Source organism: Artemia franciscana, chromosome 19 (genome assembly GCF_032884065.1).
Source record: "Artemia franciscana chromosome 19, ASM3288406v1, whole genome shotgun sequence".
Classification (NCBI taxonomy): Eukaryota; Metazoa; Arthropoda; class Branchiopoda; order Anostraca; family Artemiidae; genus Artemia; species Artemia franciscana.
Genome location: NC_088881.1, coordinates 12,439,678 through 12,454,765, shown reverse-complemented (window position 1 = coordinate 12,454,765; position 15,088 = coordinate 12,439,678). Strand labels below are relative to the sequence as shown.

Genomic DNA, 15,088 nt, shown 5'->3' with positions numbered 1-15,088 from the left:
GAAAAAAGACATAATTTTGATGTTTATTTAAAGTATACAAAATACATCAAGTTTAATGTTACCCATCAAAAGCTACGCACATGAGAAACTTTTCCTGATTTTCGAAAGAGCGGGGAGGAGGGACCCCCTAAAAGTCAATGGATCTGAATGAAAATCACATCAGATTCAGCATATCCGACTTGCCGACTCGATTTTACATGTGCAGATGTTAAGGAGAAATGTCAGGGGGGATTTTTACCGGGTTGGAGATTTCTAGAGTATCTTTTCGTCGGAGGGGGGATTTTTCAAGAGATAAATTCGCCATGAAGGAGTTTTCCATGGGTTAAATTCTCCAAAGAGAATTGTCTAAGGGAGCAACTTTTTACTAGGAGCGGATTATTTGTGTGAAAATTTTTTTCACGGAGGAAGGGATGTCCGGCATGATTATAAAAACAATCTTGATTTTAATAAGTCTTTCAAATGAAGGGCTCTAAGAAAAAAAAGATCACCTGGATCCGTCTGTAAGAATTTTTTTTGGGGGAGAGGATTTTCAGCTAGAATGGAACTGTCTCAGGAATTTTCCTGGCGGGGGGAGGGGGTATTTTACGTGGGAATAACTTTCCATGGAGGGAGAGCCAGATTTTCCGGCACTCTTTAAAAATAATCATAAATTATATAATAATAAACAAAATTTTGTAACCGAAAGTAAGGAGCACCGTCAAACATGAAAATGAACTGAAACTATGACTTATATGAGGTGGGCTGTCCTCACCTCATAAATAAAATAAAACTTTAGCCTAAAGTTTGACTTGTCCCGATTCTTTAAGAACGACTCTTGAAAGACACGGGCCGTTTAATTGGAATAACAAGCTTTTTAAATGTTTTACAATGACTTAATCGCAAAGAGCTAATCGGAACACACCCAAGAAGTGAAGTTAGGTTAATCCCAATGAAATATACCGAAATATGATGGACATATAATATTTTATTAACAAAATTATCGAAACTACAAAAAAGAATTACGGAAAGCAGGCCGCCCAGAAAGTTGTATAAAGTTGAAATACATAACTTAATCAACTCTGTAAATTAAATACTATTAAAATATACCTTATTTAACTGTTATTAAACTAATAATTAAAAATACTATTAATATAGTAGAAAAATGTGATCAAAAATTTGAGTGCGATCGCTATAACACGCAAGCACCTTTTTTTTGACAATTTTACTGGGAACTCGGAAATTCAAGAAAAGGTGAGATTTTGGGGCTCGACACTGACCCCCCCCCCCCCCCGTGTACGTCCCTGTACAGAAAGTAAACGAATTGACATAAGGTTCTCATGTAGATGCAAAATGCCACATAGTATTACAAAATGGATTCCGATTTAGATCACAGTGGTGGATTTAGATTAGACCGATGTAGATTAGACGATGTAGATTGGCGTGCCGAAAATTAAAAAGTCGAAGAGGAATTGACTTCTCTTTAAGAGAAGGCTTGAATTGATGGGTTAGTATATATGTGTAGATAGAAAACATCAAAGAATGAATTGTAGCCTCTCTTTTGGGCGTTTTTTTTCTAGCTACGCTGGTGTATGAAAATGACAGTGATTTTTAAAGTCGATTGATGTGTAGTCAATAGTGAACGTACTATCCGCCTCGTCTATCCCCTCTCTCTTCTTTTTGTTGGCGGTTTGGGGAGCTGAACTAGAATCAAGAGGTAAAGGCTCTTTGGTTGTTGTTTACGGAGGTGCCATACGAAAGGTTTTTTAGGGGGGGGGTATTCTGCACGCAGTTGTGCATAGACTACATTCCATTGTATGAATATAAGATAATGTATTTCTTTATAATAAGTTATTAATAAGTCCCGTGTTCTGCTATTTTCTATGCCTTGAAAATAAAACTAAATAAAGATGGTAATATATAATATACAGATTGGTTTTGGCCACTATTTATTCCTTAACTGCTATATCATCACTGGCTACAAAACTTTTCTAAGCCGGATGAATGACCGCACTGATAGTCACTTTTCTTGCAAATTCAGTTTTAAGCTCTTTTAGCACCCTTGAAAATGATATTTTTGTTATATGGTTATATAATAATATTTTGTTATATAAGTAAAAACAGAATTTTAACAACAATAGATATATTAAAAGAATTGAGTTTTTATGTTCATTTCAAATATATAAAGTTCATTAAGTTTACTGTTACTCATCCGAAGCAACGAGCCTGAAAATATGTGCTTGATTTTCAAAAAAAAAGGGGAAGACCCTAGAGATAAAACGATCATGGCGAAAATCTCATAAAATTCATAGTGCCCTCCAGTTTGATCAGAAGCCATACATGAAGACTTTTATTGAAAATTTTATCAGTGAAAGAAGAGACCTTGAAACAAGTTGTAAATTTTTAAGTTTTTAAAGTAGGTGCTGTATTTTTTAGATCTGATGAATGCTTTTGACACTGTGGATCATGGATTTCTACTTAAGAAGCGTGAGGTGTATGGTTTGAGGGGAAAATCTCTAATTTCTAAAATGAGTTTTTGAAGTAATTGTTATCAGTATTATACCTATATTGGTTATCATAAATTTTTCTGAAGCTGCTTTGCTGTCTCAGAGGATCGACATATGGCGTACTATGGCGTCATACTCAAGTATGACGGTGATTATGACTAACGCTCCGTGGTATGACGTGGTATGACGGAGACTAACGCTCCGTCTAAAACATCATTCATAAACCTTTCTTTAAAGTGCTACCCCATCAAAGTCACAATATTTGTTACCTGAAACTACCCCCTCCCTTCCCGGTCCCATATTTGTCCTATTCGTTTTCTAAGATTTTTTGTTTGTGATTTTTTCAAAATAACGAAATTTTCGGGACAATATCATGCTTTAGTCGTTGTTGCCACGTCGAATTTTGAAAATAATTGAGCAAAGCTAATTAGATAAATCAAATTATTAATCTAATAAACCAAATTAAACTATTGAATTAAATAAAACTGTTTATAGTTAAAAATTTAAACAAAACTATTACAAATTAATAAAACTAAAAATAAAAAATTGATTTATTGCATTTGATAAACCCAAATATTCTAATTAAAATTAAACTAATTAATTAAGTCTGTTAACGCTTTTCTCATGTAAAGATTCAAATTTAAACAATCTGCTCATCTTTAAAACAAAGCTACGGCTTCATAAGCACTTCGGGGCTATATGCCTTTTTTTACCTACTTTTCTTTCGTTTTTAATTGGCGGTGCTACTGCCAGAAACTGTATAACCTCAAACAGAGGTCTTTTTCTAAATTTAAAGCCCTGTCTTCCCCAATTTTTCTAAGGCATGCGTGATTGTGTCAGTTGATTATTTCTTAAGCAGCATTGACCTGCCATAAAATAAAGAAGAAATGATCAAAAATGGTATTTTTAAGACCAGACAAAAATACTGAAAAAAAACACACAAAGTGTATATATATATATATATATATATATATATATATATATATATATATATATATATATATAGATTGTTCGTACCAAAGAAGAGAGGCGGTTGTCCTCTCGAAATATTCGCTTTGTGTTTTTTTTTCAGCACTGTCGTTTGGCCTTAAAAGAAATCCATTTTTGATCATTCTTCTTTACATTGTGCAGGTTATCACTTAAATAATTCAAACAAGTCAGTATCATTTCTCTGTCCTTTGTTCTTTGCAGAAAAGTTTTATTACGCTTATTATTTACTGTAAAGAGTATTTTCTTTATTTTATTTATAAATCTTTTTAATATAATTGCAACACTGGATTTTTTAAATCCAGTGTTGATCCATTTTAAAGATAATTCTTAATACTTCTCGTATTTTCTTGACAATAAAATTCTTGATAATTAGAAAGAAACGGGGACTAATCTGAAAAAAAAAATTACCTTAGTAGTGCTGAAATCGTCTTGGGTGAATTGTAGTCACCTCTATAGAGCGGCATTTTTTTTTTCAGCTGCGCCAGTGTATAGATAAGATACTAACATCAGTGGCGGTTCTGACATCTCTTGTGCTGGGGGCAAAATCTTGATTAGCCCCACTCCCTCCCCCCTATCTGCAAAAAGCTTTTTGGCCAAATTTTAACAAAATTTATATTTATTAAAAAAAAATTCCGTTAGTTTAAATATGTCTAAAATTAATTAAATTTGCATTTAATTAAATTGGTGTGAAATCAAATATAATATTAATACTTACATATATTATCAAGGAATGATGATAAAGATAGGGGGAAAGTGAAAATTTCTGATTCAATTTGCTTACACTTACTGCTGACTGTGCCCTCTACTTTATTTTAATTACAGTAAAATTTCATAAATTATAAATTGATTATAACCGTTTGATTATTTATTTGACATTTTATACCCCTGAAATTTTGACACCCGGGCAAGTACCTTCTCCCCAAAACCACTTGTGACTGACATACAGATAAAGTGAGTAACTTAACAGAAACTATTTTGTTCAAAAATTTTATGTACCTTAAAAATACTGCATTAATTTGTTGATATTATATTCCTTTCTCTTATGTTGATACTCTTGCGTCTTATTATATATTCGTTTACATGCATTATATTATGGCCAGGTAGTAAAGTACCCTTGGCATGGAAAAAAAATGCAGCTATAGTAAAGACTTGCTACTTGCTACATGTTGACTTCATTGTTAACAACGTTTCAGTAAAGGAACATTGTTAAGGCGGCGTTCTCCCTGACTCAAAGGTTAACCCAGTGAAAGGTTGACCAAGTCTTTCTTATCAGTGGTGTCAACTGGGGGAACAATGGTAACACTGGATTTCCCCTAAATTTTGAAAATAATTTTTTTTTCTGGTATTTTCACTAAGAATCATTAAAAATGACTTTTTGTACTTTCATTAGAAAATAAAACCCTCGGATTGGCGCCACTGAACTGTTTTTTACTTTAAAAAATAACACAGAACCAATTGCGTTACTAAAAAAAAGGGGAAAACAAATTTTATTTCTAAAGTTGCCATTAGGGAAATCATTTTTACAGTTTAAAAGTAAAAGTTAGAATTATTTTACCGTCCAGTGTAAAATCCAACAACTGAGAAAAGGAAGTCTGATCGTTGGAATCGGCTACATAGAAACTTGCACAACCAACAATATATGTGAAATAATCAGAACAAAAATCAGGAATTCAATTTTCAATATAAAAGACTTTATGTTGAATTTTTGCTGACCCAAAAACTTTATCAAATTTAATAATTGTTTTTGTTTTATTGTTTTGACGATTTAATTTGACAACACCGCGAAAATGTCATGCTACCCAAAAAAACTTCATAATTTGGAAATAACGAAAAGAAAAATTTAAGATATTGTTGGTTAAAAATTTTTGATTTTAATTTCCTTGGTACTTTTAGACACCGATCCCTAACTTGATGACAAAAGTGATGACTTGGCACCCTCAAATTATATACATTTTCCCCTACCGATTTAAAATCCAAGCCAGCAGCGAATTTTCTCTGCTCTTTGTATAGTCATGGCTACCCACTCAACGGTTCATGTCTTTTGAGAAAGAGGCAACTGTAAGTCATTGAGTATTTTATTCTAGGAAGCAATGGTATACCCTTAACCCCGTCTGCCCGTGTGTCCGCTTTAAATCTTGTTGGTGATTTACTACGGAGAGTTGGGGTGAGTGTTTTTTTCTTTAATAAATTGCTAGATTTTTTACAATTTAAGATAAAAGCGTGAAATGGCTGTAGGATCGACATAACCTATTAGAATAGTTCATAGGTATAGACACAACAATCGTTTATCTCCTCGGTTGTGGTATTTTTTTTTGAATTGTTTGAGAGTAAATAAACCTAACTCAAACAAAAAAAGGAAATCATAAAACTTGATTTAAAATGACTGATATACAGAGGTTAAAGACCTGAGCTGTAGACTATAGCGAGAGGTGGGAGGCCACAAAAATCCCGCTGAGTTTCCTTTTTGCTTAGAATATATTTGTTAAAAATGTTCTGAAATTCTACCGATGACTAGCATATATAAATATCATATTTTCTAGATGCATTTTGTTATTTCCGCCACAAGCAAGCAAGGCGAGATGACTTGGTGTTTGTGGAAATATAAAAATTAAAAGTTGTTCCCGCCCGGGTTCGAACCGGGGACCTTGTGCGTGTGAAGCACACGTGATAACCACTACACTACGAGAACTTGGTAACAAAAGTATTCTTAGTATTATTTGCTAAATCATTGAATTATGTCTAAATATCTTCACACTGAAAACAAACGTGAAAATTGAAAGTTTATTTATTTTTTTTGGGAAACGCTTACAATAAAACTGGGAAGAAAAAAATTTGCACTCTTCTAAGAAATAGCGTAAAATTCTAGTTAACTGACTTCTTGCTATCCCAGAAAGGGTTTAGGTTAGGAAAATGGAACTTTCAGGGTTGAATCTACAGACTAAAGTATGTCCTGTGAAAGTATTCTGAAGCAACTACCTCCACTGCTTCTCCCTTTAAAGGGCCCTGACCTTTAAAACCATGTGTGTTATAAAAGTGAAACCTTGCAAAATATATCTTCTGCTTAACTGAAGTACAACAAAATTGTTTTCAGTTTCATAACTTTACTCAATTCAATTTATACGGTTTTAAAGATATCCAAATTCATTTCCTAAATTTTGAAAAAAAACATTGATATGGCTCAAAATTCTACTCAATAACAGGAATTGCATTTTCAGAACCAAAGGCAGAAAAAAAGCAACTAGTATTTGAAAATAAAGGTAAAATGTTATTTGGGAAAATTTCAATAGGTATCGACCTGTCATGTACGTAAATTTCAAGGCCGTTTAAAGGCAGAAAGGAGTGGAGGAGGTGGGTACTTTAAAATAACTTCCCGGGACATACTTTGGGCTGTAGACCTATCCCTGAAAGTTTCATTTTCCTAACCTAAACCCTTTCTGAGATAGCAAAAAGTCAATTGAAATTTTACCAAAAATAGTGAAGAAATTTATGGGGGGTTGTATATGTATCGTCTTGGGGGGGGGGGGGCAAGTAAAGCAATACACTTATATCATTGATATAAGTAAGTATTTATGATCGCTCCAGAATATTAGTACAATACACTTTAGTGTCATTAGATGGTCTTTTACGGTGGGAGACAATAAAAATAGGGAAACACCGGAAAATTGTGTGATACTTGACACAATTCAGCTCTGTCCAACAACAAACTTTCTTTTTACATTAGCATGTCCTGGAACATGACTGTTCTATTTTTGACAATTTATAATGAGAATCGGGGATAAGGCTTACATCATGCGTCGAAAACAATTTTCTTTAGTGAGGCTTTAAAATTGATCTAGGTATATTTGGCCAGGCCAGGATTTACAAATAGGCCCGGGCCTAGTGTGAACAATGCCGAGGGGCACAAAAAAATAACACTGAGCGATTTTTTTTCTTTACAAGAACTGGACTGATGTGGTTTGTCGTCAAAAGGCCAGACGTACTTTGCTACTGCACTGCCTATTCACAGAAAATTGATTTTTAAGCAACGCGGGAATTCTGTAGCCGCTTATAAACTATCAGATGCCCCCCAAGAATGGCAGCGGAGACCTCGGCATCACCTCTCTCTTGTATTACTTTTTACTTATCAGTTACCCTCTGTTCAGGGTTTAAACTATCCTCGAATTTGTGGAGATTTCCCTGTAAACCTCGGGTGTCTCCTCGTGAAAAAAAAAAAGCTTGGGCCCAGGGATGTAAAAGATTTCCTCAGCAAATGTATTCTCATGTTGGATGATCTAGTTCCTCTTGGGAACTGATCGTTAAATGGATGTGAGTTAGTAAAAAATATGCCTGTTACTGCTATGATCCAATCTTCTTTTTTTTATGCGCTTTTTATACATTAAGAATCTTTTTGTGAAATGTTGAATGTGCAAATTTGTCTGACTACTGTTTTACAAATTGTTGCAGAAGATGAATAGGGATAGTCGTTTTCCCATTTCTAAGGAGCTACACACTATGTCAGGTGTACCCTTAAAACACGGTAGTTCAGACGTGAAAAGTCCCAAAGGAAGAAATTGTCGAACCCACGATTCATTGAACACTGCTAAATCAGTGAGTTTCTTATCAAGAAACAATATTTGGTTTGGGATCACAGAGTTTTTAATCCTGACCTAAGCTTCATAATTAATTCAGTGACCTTGTTATTTCGCAACAATTGCCTTGGAATTATAGAGACTTTAATCCTGACCTATGCTTCATAGTTAATTCAGTAACCTTGTTATTTCGCAACAATTGGCTTGGAATTAGTAATGTCATATATCAGTGACCTATATTTATAAATTGAACGGTTTAAATTGTGTGGTGGTTGAAAACAGGTGCCTTGAAAAGATGCCAAGTATTAGCGAACAATCGGAGGATCTGAATGACTTTGAACTTATATATTCGCCTGTGTTAAATTTTGTCCAAAGTAATTGGCTGAATTCGATTTCTGAGAAGGAAATTATTGAATATCGAATGTATTTTTTTTGCTTCACCAAAAATAGTTCAAGCTAAGGCTGATTTATGGTCGAAACTTGCGCCTGATGAAATTCCCCCTCGCCGCAGTGGTGCAAAGTCTGCAACCAGTAATATTAAAGACATGCTCGATCTTTTGAAGAAGTGTGATGAAGCTAGTATATCTATGCCAACTTATGTCATTAAACTTCCAACTGAAGTTCCAGTGTTGCCGGCTGTGGCCTATTCACAATTGGCCTCTAAAGTTTCTAAAGTTCATCAACTTGTTCAAATCGTGTCAGCAAAGTTGGACAATTACCCTCAGTTACCAAAACCTATAGGCTCTAATCGCCAGTCAACCACTATTGTCGTCTCTCAAGTGCCGTCTCGGATCCAATTAAAAGGAAAGACGCTATTGATAAAATCAGTGGCCATGAACTTGTATCCAGTATTCGCCCGGTTCACGATAAGTGGTATGTAAATATTGATAAATCTGCTGCCGAAGACTTCCGTGCATCTGTTCCCGTCATTCTCGCCGGTACGTCAACCAAAGAAATTTCTAAGAAATATTCGGCCATTATAAAAGGTGTTCCAGAGGATTATGCGATTCAGTCTTTCACAAATTGTAGCGGTATTGTTGCTGCCAAAAGGCTTGGCTCTTCGAAAACAGTTAACTTGATTTTGTGGATTCTTTTGCTAAAGCAGCTTATTTCAAAGACGGTATAAGAATTGGTTATGAATTCTTTAGACTGAGTGAGTTTAAGGAAATTCCAAAGTGTTGTTTTAAGTGCCGATCGCCCCATCACTTCCAGTCTTCTTGTCCCAGTCCTGCGCCCAAATGTGCTCGTTGTGCCGGCCCTCATATTAGTTCAAAAGAAAATCCATGCAATGCCTCACCAAAATGTGCCAATTGCAATGGTGAACACGTGTCCTATAGCATGTCATGCTCCGTTCTCCGTGGTTTTGCTAGTCAACAAACCTCTAAATGACTTTACAAATTTCAGTCATATCGCACAATATCAATGGCACAAAAAATAAAGATGCTTATATTGACGATCTGTACGAGAACTTCGACGTTATCTGCCTGCAAGAAACTTTGTTAACTGCCTCTAGCAGAAATTTCCTTCATCGAAGCTCTGTTCATTCGGTTTTTACTTCTGATGCTGTTACCACGCGTGGCCGCCCTTCTGGAGGCCTGGCCTGTATTTAAAAAAAAAAGTATTGATCTTTCGAACCCATCCCTTTTTTATTCGGATAAGCACATTCTTGCTGTTAGAGTAAATAGTACTGTATTTGCTAATGTTTATCTTCCATATAAAAATAATACAGTGGAGTCAATAAATAAATTTGCTATTACATGCAAGTCTTTAAAGTCCGTGATGAATCGTGTCAAGGAAAACAAACTTGATTTTGTAGTTCTTGGTGACTTTAACACGGATTTGGATGAACAAAGTTATCGATCCCGAGAAATATTGGAGTGCATGCCCCCTTACGTGATTCTGAAGAAAGATTTATCATACTCCTATATCCATCAATCTGGTAGTGTTTCTAATATTGATCATATAATCAGTTCATCACAGCTAAAATGCTCGATTATTCATGTTGATATTGAGTCTGATGACATTGACCATCTATCGCTTTCATTTACTACTGAACTGAAACGTAACCTTGATGCAATGTTGCCCTTGTTGGGAATTCTAAATGGTTTAAATGTAGTAATTGGAAAAGAGTCGATATTGCTTTATATATATTGTCTTTATCTACACTGCTTAATTGTATTCGTGTGCCTTATCATCTACTCCAATTGCAAGTAAAGGGTAGTAAGCGTGATCTTGATAGATATTATGATGATATAATTAGATGTATGAAAGAAGCTGAAAAAATTGCGGTTCCCCAGGAACGTATTCGTATAAAAACGCGGAAATCTATATGGGCTGCCGATCCTGAATTAAAGAATTTTAAAAATAAGGCAAAACTTTGGCTTCGAATTTGGGTTTATTGTGGTAGACCTATAACGGGGTCTGTTTCGGATATAAAGCAGAAAATAAAGAATGATTATAAAAAGTACCTTAAATCTATTCGTTATAAGGGTATGGAATTTCCAACCTCTAAAAAGGATTGGTCTAAATTGATCAATTCTGAGAAGCTGGATAAAAGTGATCTTTATAATAGTGATTCGATTTCTAGTTCAAATTTGTATGTTTACTATTCGGGAATTTTTTCCAAAATTAATTTTTTTGTGCAGTCACATTATTCTCGGTTACTTTCTAAAATTCTACCGCCTTCGCTTCATCAGGGCCAAATTATTCCAGTATCAATAACTGCTGTTGAAAATGCAATTAAGCAACTGAAATCTTCATCCATTGATATTGATGGTATTAGTGTAAATAATATAAATCCAAAGTGTGTTGTTCTTTTATTTCATTTGCAGTTGTTGTTCCAAATGTGTTTAACATCTTCTCTGGTTCCGGATAGCTTTCTTTGTGGAACTGTCACCTCAATTCTAAAGCGGGGAAAACTCCCTTCTCAATGTTCATCTTATCGCCCTATAACCACTACGTGTAACTTGAGTAAAATCCTTGAATATATTTTAATTCCTCATTTAAATGAAAATATAAATTTCGTATCGAATCAATTCGGGTTTCAAGCTGGTATTGGTTGTCAACATGCACACCGTGTTCTTTCTTCCGCCCTTAAGAATAGCATGGCTAAGGGGTCGCCACTTTATATGTGTACTTTGGACCTTTCTATAGCTTTTGACAATGTAGTTCACTGTCAAGCTTTTTTTTTCCCTTTTTAGTAATGGTGTAAATCTTTCAGTCATTTTTCTTCTTCGTTTTTGGTATGAGAATTCTTTTCTCCGAATTAATAAATCTGGATCTCCGTTTGTCCGTTTATGTCGAGGTGTCAAGCAGGGAGGGGTTTTATCACCACCTAGTATATTCAAAATGTGCATTTCTGGTATTTTAGATGAAATTAGATCAAATTATTTTATTGGACTCTCAGATGTTTCTTATCTTGCTTATGCAGATGACCTTTTACTTTTGTGTAAAAATAAGCAAGGTCTCTCGTTTATGGTCTCAAAAGTTTCACGTCTATTTTCTAATATTGGTCTTTCTCTTAATGTTGAGAAATGTGAATTTCTAGTTTTTAATGGTCCGACTTCCTCTAATGCTCCCTTAGCTTGTCGCGGTTTTTCAATACCCTTTGTTTCCACCTTTCGGTGGTTGGGTATTACTGATACGAATTCAATTTCTTGCCTACGGCAGTGCACTGTTCGTGATGTTCAAAAGAAAATTCAAACGGGCTATTCTAAGATAGTTGCTAATCGAGGGAAGTATAATAGACGTGCACTCGGTAGACTATATGCTACATTTTGTGATCATTCTGTCCTTTACCTTTCTGGTCTTTATCCCCTTCTAAAGAAAAAAGATATTAATCAGATTCGGATTTTTTATTTCAGATATTGTAAATTTTTACTTTATCTCCCCCCTTGGTATAGCAATAGGAAGATAATTCGTAAGTTTGATGTCCCTGATATAAGTGCAAAGTTGGCCCTCATGTATGGAAGGTTGTCGGAATCAGCTTTTTATCGTTTATCGCCTCATCATCCTTTGGTCCGTCTGTTCGGTTAATCTCCTTGTAGCATAATGTTTTTTCTATTTGTAGTGTATTTTACTTGTAGTGTATTTCATTTTTTTTTTCTTTTTGTTACTCCACAAGTGCCATAACTTGTTATGATGTGGGTTAAAAATAAATTATTATTATTATTATTATTATTGGAAGAATCCTGTGTTTATTTAGACGTGAAAAGGATTTAGCTGTTTGGTTAGTGTTGTAGATTGCCGATGTAAAAAATACACGTGTGTTTTTGCTCTGAAAGTTGAATAAGCAATGCTAAAAACTAGTAGCGGTTTTAAGCCTCATAATCTGGGCGGGGGGGGGATAAGGTATCCTAGGAATGTAAAAGTATCAAATAAAGGGAAATTAATGTCAAATGTGGGAAAAATCTTTGGGGGGGAGGCATAGCATTGTTGTATATTTTTACAAAATCGTATGTTTCACTAGGAACGTAATCCTTAGCAAGGAAAGAGCAAGACATTTAAACACCAAAAACGTTGAACCTATAACAACTTTGTTATGTACACCAAAAAAAGACGTCGAACATTATACAGACGAGCAAATTCTAATTTTAAAAATTTTCCCATCTAATTATCTTATAGGAATTCTGGGCCATAATGTTTCATTAATATAATAAACTGTGCTTGTAGATAAATTAGAAGCAATTTGTGACTATCTAGCTAAGGAGACTTTCCGAGTGGAAACACCAGCCTTTCTCTGCGAACATGCTTGTCGTTGGTACAACACAAATAGGCACATACCCAAGGCTTTTCTACTGCACTATGTTTTGTTTGGAACTTGCTATTCCTTTTATTTCATGCTTTGCTTTCTTTTTTTAAGTTAGTTACTACCCATTATGATTCAAGCAAAGGAAAGAAAAAAGACACTAAATCCTCCCCCTATTTTTAGCTTGAGAAATATTTGTGTATCAGCTGTAGTCGTCTTCGTTGTGTCTGTGATGACAGCAAAAGTAGACAGCTATTTCTATCTAGTCAACTGTCCTAGCGAATAGATGGCAGATGTGTCGCGTCATAAGGTTTGGTACCTATAAAACCCATCTATTCCTACTAACAACTTCTAATATCTCCCGCATTGCAACTTGAATAAATAACTGACATATCTTATAAGGCTTAATGTCAATGAAGCCCGTCTGTTCTTACTAACAGTTCTTAATGCTTTTGGTTTTCTCCTAATTTCCTAATTTGAATTATTTAATTGCGAAAAGGGCTAATGTATCGCGTCATAAAGTTTTATCCATTCATTGGCGAACCCAAGGGGGGGGGCTAACGGGGATACACCCCCTCCCTAAATTCGGGAAATTTGCACATTCTTGACTAATTATAGATCTTGACTATTATAGATCTTGACTAATATGAAAGGATAATGTGTGCTGCAAATTTTATTGTGATGAGGATAAAAAAGGGATATTTTATTATTTTTATAAACAAAATTTAAAACCAACTGTCTTAGAAACCAACCAAATTCACTGTGGGTTTTAATCCAATTGATATACAGTAATATATGCACAACAAGTAGGTAAAGTGTGCTGATCTCCAAACAATAATATTTGTTTTAATGAAAATGCAGTTGGGAACAAAGACAGGCTGCTGCCACGTGCTGTTATAACCTGTTGTAAGCCACGTGCTGTTATAACCTCAGACTCCTAAGATCTTTGAACTTCATTTAAATCACGCGTGTACTTTTTCAGTGATTATATAGAACTCTACACCCCTGTTTGTTAATTAATCGCCCATCATTTCAAAATGAAAATTAACAACTACAAACTTTTTGAAAACGAAACAGTTGGATGATAGTAGACCTTAGTTGGTTGATCCAAACCTTAGGTGAAATGGAAATTAATTTTAAATATATAAGGGTGCAAGGTCATCTATGGGTAGCCAGCTTCAAGGGTTATGCTGCTGTAGTCCGTGAAAGTTTCACCCCAACACCTAGTTGGTGGGGGCGAAAAGATTTCTCTTTTCGTTATAGATATATATATATATATGTTTTTAACTAAGTAAAACTTGCGAATATACAACATTCTTCGATGTCCCATTGTCTGTGCATATAAATAGATTGTCAGGTTTTTCAGGTCTATACCTCATTATTCTAATGATTGCCCTTGAGCTTTGTTGATGGCGATTGCTAATCGAACATTCCCTGTGTCCCGGTCGTCATTTATATTCTCAGCATCCCGGTCGTCACTTGTGTCCCAGTGTCCCAGTTTGTAAATTCTCTTTGAGCGTCCCGTTCGTCATTTTTATTCCCTGTGTCCCGGTCGTCATTTGGGTCCCGGTGTCCCGGTCTGTAATTTATCTTTGAGTGTCCCGGTCGTCATTTATTTCTCCCGGTCGTTATTTGTGTCCCAGTGTCCCAGTCTGTAATTTCTCTTTGAGTGTCCCGGTCGTCATTTATATTCTCTGTGTCCCGGCTTTTAGTTTTCTTTTTCTCCTTTATTTTTCAGTTTTTTTCCTTTTTTATTTTTTTCCTTTTTCAGTTTTTAGTTTTTTTTTAGTTTTTTTTCTTAGTTTTTAGTTTTTTTTTCTTTTTAGTTTTTTTTGTAGTTTTTACCTTTTTTTTTTTTTTTTAGTTTTTTAGCTTTTTTAGTTTTTTTTCTTCTTTTGTATTAATGCTAAAGCCAAGGTTCAAACCTGGAGCCTCTCGAACCTAGAACCTGAAACATAACACTTTACCAACTCAGCTACTTCGGCTTGAATACATTCGTTTTGAGCAGCTTCCTCGGGTGTTGCCATTGTACGTTCTTCAGTCGTTTTACAATTAGAAATTTCTCTTTCAACGATCTTCTTACAATTAAAAATTTTTCTTTGAACGATATTCTTAAATACCTGTGTCCTGGTCGTCATTTATATTCCCTGTGCCCCGGTCGTCATTTGTGTCCCGGTATCCCAGTCTGTAATTTCTCTTTGAGTGTCCCGGTCGTCATTTATATTCCCTCTGTCCCGGTCGTCATTTGGTCCCGGTCTGTAGTTTCTCTTTGAGTGTTTTTTCTTTTTAGTTTTTTTTTT

The 15,088-nt window shown here is 34.9% G+C and overlaps 1 protein-coding gene and 1 non-coding gene across 3 annotated transcripts in view; one reads left to right on the top strand and one right to left on the bottom strand.

Annotated features, from left to right (window-relative positions):
- LOC136039292 (nuclear distribution protein nudE homolog 1-A-like) overlaps positions 1–15,088 on the top strand; it is a 107,730-nt gene that overhangs the window by 73,620 nt on the left and 19,022 nt on the right. Inside the window, exons 7-8 of one of the 2 annotated variants that reach the window (XR_010620417.1) lie at positions 5,558–5,637; positions 12,972–13,098. Coding sequence is in view for 1 of the 2 variants with exons in the window: in XM_065722901.1 (XP_065578973.1) it covers positions 5,558–5,637 (80 nt within the window). In the remaining variant the exon portion in view is untranslated. The remainder of the gene's footprint in view (positions 1–5,557; positions 5,638–12,971; positions 13,099–15,088) is intronic. The other variant, XM_065722901.1, reaches the window with a different exon arrangement.
- Trnav-cac (transfer RNA valine (anticodon CAC)) lies at positions 6,090–6,162 on the bottom strand. The gene has a single exon. It is a non-coding gene; the product is annotated as a tRNA-Val (tRNA).